At 56.4% G+C, this 6,364-nt stretch overlaps 1 protein-coding gene across 1 annotated transcript in view; it reads right to left on the bottom strand.

Moving 5' to 3' along the window:
- Positions 1-5,577, bottom strand: part of TMEM116 (transmembrane protein 116) — an 85,329-nt gene extending 79,752 nt beyond the window's left edge. The window contains 1 exon segment of the mRNA XM_015413247.1: positions 5,487-5,577. Within this exon segment, the coding sequence (XP_015268733.1) occupies positions 5,487-5,549 (63 nt within the window). The 5' untranslated portion in view covers positions 5,550-5,577.
- Between the last annotated feature and the right edge of the window lie 787 nt (positions 5,578-6,364).

Here is a 6,364-nt window from a genome sequence, read left to right as displayed (position 1 = left end):
ATAGAGAGCTTGTACCTGAAGGCGGGCCGGGGGGGGGGCTCTGCAACTTACCTGGCTGCTTCTTGTGGCCTGACTGAGGGCTGCTGGGAGCAGGGGGCGGGGCTTGTTGCATGTGCCCACCCCCTGGGCTCCATACCACTGGAGCTCCGCTCCTGTGTGCTCCTGCAGGAAATGACCCCTGGTAATGACCCCTGTCCCATTGTCTGCACCCAGAGGCTAACATTTCAAGGTATACTGCCTCTGAAAGTGGATGTTCCATTCTTATAGAGTGCTAGAGAGCAAGACCAGTATCTGGGGGACTTGGGTTAGAATCCCAACTCATGCTCTGGAAGCTCGCTGGGCAACCCAGGGTCAGTCACACTCTCTCAGCCACACCTACTTCAAATGGCTGTTGTGAGAATAAAAACGGAGAAGCGGATGATATATCCTTGGGGTATAATTGGATTAAATACATTTTAGCTACCGAGGCAGACAGCTGCTGACCGACCCACCCAGCTGCTGAGCGACCCACCCTCTGCAGATGCATCTAAAGCTGGGTAAGAATGCAAGAGCCGTCTTTGCTTGAACAGACTGACCCAGAATCCATCCCATTGCAAACAAACAAAAATTCAGCCACATTTCAGAACGACAGCACGAAGAAAAACAACATCTGATGTCTCGTCCTAATCCAGCTTGAGTTTCAGTGAGAGATGGGGAACGACAGTAAATCAAATAACTAAATTGCAGCCTGGAAAATGTATTGGTTGGCTGACGGAACACAAACATGCCCGGTATGAGATCAAAGATCAGGGTTGCCTGAAGAAGAAAAAAAGAACTGGTTGGTACCACTTGTGGGACGCAGCCCGCTTTGAAAGGGGACTGTTTTCCGCTGAGGGAGGAGACATCTAGCAGTAGCTATTGGCCACCATGGCTGAGTCGAACCTCCATGTTCAGAGGCAGTACACTGTTCAGGACCAGTTGCTGTGGAGGCAAAAAGAGGGAGCGGCTTCGGCCTCAGCGACCCAGTCCTGGGCCTTCCCGGGGCATTTGTCTAGCCACTCCCTGGGCAAGGACGGATGCTGCATTAGATGGACCCAGGTGGGTCTAGCAGCCGTTACGGTTGCCAGGGCCCCCCTCGTCACAGCAGGGGATAGGGGGGTAAGAAGAAGAAGAGAAGAGATTGGATTTATACCCCGCCCTTCACTACCCGAAGGAGTCTCAGAGCAGCTTACAATCTCGTTTCCCTTCCCCACAACAGACACCCTGTGAGGTAGGTGGGGCTGAGAGCTCTGACAGAAACGGCTCTTTTTCAAGAACAGCTCTGACAGAACTGTGGCTTGCCCAAGGTCATCCAGCAGGTGCAAGTGGAGGAGTGGGGAATCAAACCCGGTTCTCCCAGATTAGAGTCCGCGGACTTAACCACTATCCCAAACTGGCTCAAACTGGTAAGGTTGCCAGATCCAGATCAAACTATACCAAACTGGCTCAAACTGGTAAGGTTGCCAGATCCAGATTGGGAAGCTCCTGGAGATCTGGGGATGGAGCCTCGGGGAACAGGGACCTCAGTGAGGGACAGTGCCCTAGAATTCCCCCTCTAAACCATCCCTTTTCTCCAGGGGAACTGATCTCTGTAGTCTGGAGCTGTAATTCTGGGGGATCCCCAGGCCCCACCTGGAGGCTGGCATCCCCATGGTGTCTGGAGGTCTCCCAGAATCAGAACTGATCTCCAGGTGACAGAGATAAGCTCTCCGGGAGAAAACCAAACTGCAGCCGGAGGGTGAGTGCCAGTGTTCCCTCTAAGCTGAGTTAGTGCGAGCGAGCTCACAGTTTTTTAGCCTCCGGCTCACACATTTTTGTCTTCGCTCAGGAAGGATGGCTCCAGAGCAAACTGACTGATGCAGTAGCCAAATCACTCGCTCACATCTCCAGGTGACAGAGATAAGCTCTCCGGGAGAAAACCAAACTGAAGCCGGAGGGTGAGCGCCAGTGTTCCCTCTAAGCTGAGTTAGTGCGAGCGAGCTCACAGTTTTTTAGCCTCTGGCTCACACATTTTTGTCTTTGCTCAGGAAGGATGGCTCCAGAGCAAACTGACTGATGCAGTAGCCAAATCACTCGCTCACATCTTTAATGCCAACAGCTCACAAAGTAGAATTTTTGCTCACAAGATCCACAGCTTAGAGGGAGCATTGGTGAGCGCTATGGAATTGTACACCACCGAGGTCCTAGGTAAAAGGTTTCCCTTGCTCGAAAGCTAGTCGAATCCGACTCTAGGGGGCGGTGTTCATCTCCGTTTCCAAGCCGAAGAGCCAGCGTTGTCCGAAGACGTCTCCGTGGTCTGGGGAGCTCACTCCGTCACGCGGCACTCGGATCTCGAACTGCCAGACTACAGACCTTCCAGTCTGCAGCTCAGTGTCTTAACATCTGAGGCACCACGGCCCCAACCTTTAGTGAGGTCCCGCCCCTCTCCATACCCCAGAGATCTTGGAGTCGTAGTAGATAACTCAACGAAAATGTCGAGACAGTGTGTGACTGCAATAAAGAAGGCCAATACTATGTTGGGGATTATTAGGAAGGGAACTGAAAACAAATCAGCCAGTATCACAATGCCCCTGTATAAATTGATGTACCCCCCCCAAATCTCCAGGAATTTCCCAACCCAGAGTTGGCAACCTAGGTCTGCTCCTGGTGTAATCGGCCAGCCTCCTAAGCCAGTGCCAAACAGCAGAAGTCGCGGCTGGAGAGGCAAGCCCACCAACACACTGGGGAGTGCCTGGGCTTGCTGGAAAGGGGGCACAGAGCAGGGGAGCTGTGCTGCCACACACTCTGCGAGGGCGGGCAGCTCTGGGGGCCCTGCGGGCTTCGGTCCTGCCGCTTCCTCCTGCAGAGCCACCTGCTGGCTTCTGTCCAGGTGGCCGACCTGCTGCTTCCTCCTCCGTGCATTTCCCCGGGGTTTTAAGGGAGCTTTGCTGGTGCAAGGGCTCTTTTTGTAGCAGGTATTTGCATATTAAGCGACACACCCCTAATGTAGCCAATCCCCCAAGAGCTTACAGTAGCTCCTGTAAGAGCTCTGTAAGCTCTTGGAGGATTGGCTACATTAGGGGTGTGTCACCTAATATGCAAAGGAGCTCCTGCTACAAAAAGAGCCTTGGCCCAAAACACTGGCCAATGGTGCCCCCCTCCTTTCCACACTGACCCAGTCCATTTTAGTGCTTGACCTGTCCGACCAGATAGACAATGCAGGTTGCAGCAATACAGAAATTTATTCCTAGGATAACACAATATGCTGTACAAACCACGCTTTTCACCCTTTCCCCAACTTTGTGGTGCCCCCTTTGGCCCTGGCGCCCTAAGCACGTGCTTAGTCTTCTTAATGGCTAATCCGCCCCTGCTGGTGGAGCAGGTGAGCCTCCTACCTGCACAGAAAGGAAGGGGTTTAACAGTGGAGGGGGGGGATAACTGGGCACCCTCGGCCTGGAGAAAGGAAGGTGAAGGAGGCCAGGATCAGGAGCTTCGGCTGCCCCAGGGAGGAGGGCAAAGCCTCCCTTCCCCATGGTGGCTCCGGAGAGGGAGGCTAGACCTCAAGGAGTGAGTTCAGTGGCGCTTTGGTTGGCAGGGCTGCTTTGGGGGAGCTCATCCGGCCAAGCCAGGGGCCCCCAGCCAGTGTTCCCTCTAAGCTGAGTTAGTGTGAGCTAGCTCACAGCTTTTTAGCCTCCGGCTCTGGCAAAAAAAGCCTAACTATAAATACACGTTGATGGGGTCTGAACTGGCAGAGACTGACCAAGAGAGAGATCTTGGAGTCGTAGTAGATAATTCAACGAAAATGTCAAGACAATGTGTGACTGCAATAAAAAAAGGCCAACGCTATGCTGGGGATTATTAGGAAGGGTATTGAAAACAGATCACCCAATATCATAATGCCCCTGTATAAATTGGTGGTGCGTCCTCATTTGGAGTACTGTGTGCAGTTCTGGTCACCAGAAAAGGATATTATAGCATTGGAAAAAGTGCAGAAAAGGCCAACTTGAATGATAAAAGGGTTGGAACACTTTCCCTATGAAGAAAGGCTTAAAGCGCTTGGGGCTCTTTAGCTTGGAGAAATGATGGCTGAGGGGTGACATGATCAAGGTTTATAAGATTATGCCTGGAATAGAGCAGGCAGAGAAAGGGGTACTTTTCTCCCTTTCTCACAAAACAAGAACTTGTGGGCACTCCATGAAATTGCTGAGTGGTCGGGTTAGAACAGATAAAAGGAAGTCCTTCTTCACCCAAAGAATGACTAACACATGGAATTCCCTGCCACAGGAGGTGGCGGTGGCTACAAGCATGGATGGCTTCAAGAGGGAATTGGATAAGCATATGGAGCAGAGGTCCATCAGTGGCTCTTAGCCACAAGGTATAGATAAGAACTCACAGGCTGGGGCAAGGGATGCTCTCTATATTCTTGGTGCTTGGGGGGGCTTCTAGTGTCCTGGCCCCACTGGTGGACCTCCTGATGGCACCTGGTATTTTTGGCCACCGTGTGACAGAGTGTTGGACTAGATGGGCCATTGGGCTGATCCAACACTGGCTTCTCTTATGTTCTTATGTATTTCTGTCTTAGCTCAGGAAGGAGGGCTCCAGAGCAAACCGATTTATGCAGCAGCCCAATGGCTCGCTCACAACTTTAATGCCAGTGGCTCACCCAGTAGAATTTTTGCTCTCAGGACTCCACAGCTTAGAGGGGGCCTTGGCCCCAGTCCCTCCGTGACCCAGGCTCCCGTTGGAGGGAGGGGATGCCCATTTCCTTGAGGGCTGGGAGGGAGCCGGGCCCCTGCTGCAAGGTTGTGAAACTCCCGGCGGTTTGGGGATGGGGCCCGGTGGCGCAGAGGAGGGAACACACAGGTGACGCAGGCTTAGAGGGAACCAGACCCCCCCCCTCGGTCCACCCAGTCCCAGGTGAGTCCTGTCTTCTCAGACCGGCAGCTGCTCTCCAGGGTCTCTTTTCCCATCACCTCCGACCTGATCCTTTCGACTGGAGATGCCGGGTTTGGGACCCGGGACAAGGCCACTCCCCCCCCCCCCCAAAGCATCCATTTTCTCCCGGGGGAACTGATCTCTGTAGCCTGGAGAGAAACTGCAATTGCGGGGGGGGTGGGGCTGTCCCCAGGTCGCACCTGGAGGCTGGCATCCCTTCACTGCGCGGGGCCTCAGTACCAGGCGGAGAACCTCCGGGACAGAACCAGCTCTGGGGAAAGGAGGAGAGAGCCCGTCGAGGAGGCTTCGGCGGGGCTCCCGCCCAAAGCGGGGGTCAGGCTAGAGGGCCTCTAGGGACCCCTTCCTCCGCGGGCGAGGGACCTCCGGCCTCTGCGCTGCGGGCGCCCTTTCCGCCCGCGGGGCGCAGCCGGGGCCGAGGTCCGTCCGACGGGCGAGGCCTGGATGCCATTCCAGCCAGCCAGAGGAGCCGGGACACCCGGGGGGGGGGGGGGGGCCCCCCCCCCCCCCAAGGGCTCACTCACTCACTCACTCACCTGCAGCGAGTCGCCCGCCGGCGGGGCGAGGGGCGCCGAGGAGACCGCGGACGAGAAGCCCATCGTGGCGGCGGGCGAGGAGGGCGCTGGAGGGAGCGTCCCGGCCAGCCGCCTCCCCTCTCCCTCCCTCCCTCCCTCTCCGGGCTTCCCCGCCCAGGGCCCGCCCAGCCTGCCTGCCAGCCGCCGCGTCGGGGAGGCCGAGGAGGGCACCCTCTTGGGCGAGCACCCCACGTCCAGTGTTCCCTCTAAGCTGAGCGAGTGTGAGCCAGCTCACAGGTCTTTAGCCTCCAGCTCACACACTGTTGTCTCCGCTCGGGAAGGAGGGCTCCAGAGCAAACTGATTGATGCAGGAGCCAAATGGCTCGCTCACAACTTGAATGACAATGGCGCACAAAGTAGAATTTTGCTCACAAGACTCCACAGCTTAGAGGGAACATTGCCCACGCGTCCCCCGTGGGGGGGGTCTCCTCCAGGCCAGCTCTCCCGCCGCCTGGCACCCAGGGGAGCCGCTGCCGGCCAGAGCAGGCCCGGGGCAGGGGGCCACCGCCACTGCCTGAGCGCCACGTGCTGCTGGGAGCCCGGCAGAGAGGCGAGGAGAGCGGCCGGCCAACGGGGCCGGGGAGACGGGGGGCCGCACAAAGAGGGCTTTTTCTCTCTCCCCCCCCCCAACTCTTTCTGCTGCCCATCGGGGGTGGGGTGGGGGGCTTCTACTAGGCAGGATGCCTTCTTTTGCTGCCCTCTCCCTAAGGAGACCCCTCCCCTCTGCTCAGTATGTTTAGGTCCCTCCGCCCTCCTCCCCTTGCCTAAAGAATCCTGGAGTAAGGGCAGCGGAAGAACCCCCCGAGGTCATCTAGTCCGACCGTCAGGATCCGACTCCC

This window comes from Gekko japonicus, unplaced genomic scaffold, assembly GCF_001447785.1.
Source record: "Gekko japonicus isolate JY-2015 unplaced genomic scaffold, Gekko_japonicus_V1.1 scaffold10, whole genome shotgun sequence".
NCBI classification, from domain to species: Eukaryota; Metazoa; Chordata; class Lepidosauria; order Squamata; family Gekkonidae; genus Gekko; species Gekko japonicus.
This window is presented reverse-complemented; position numbering and strand designations above follow the sequence as displayed.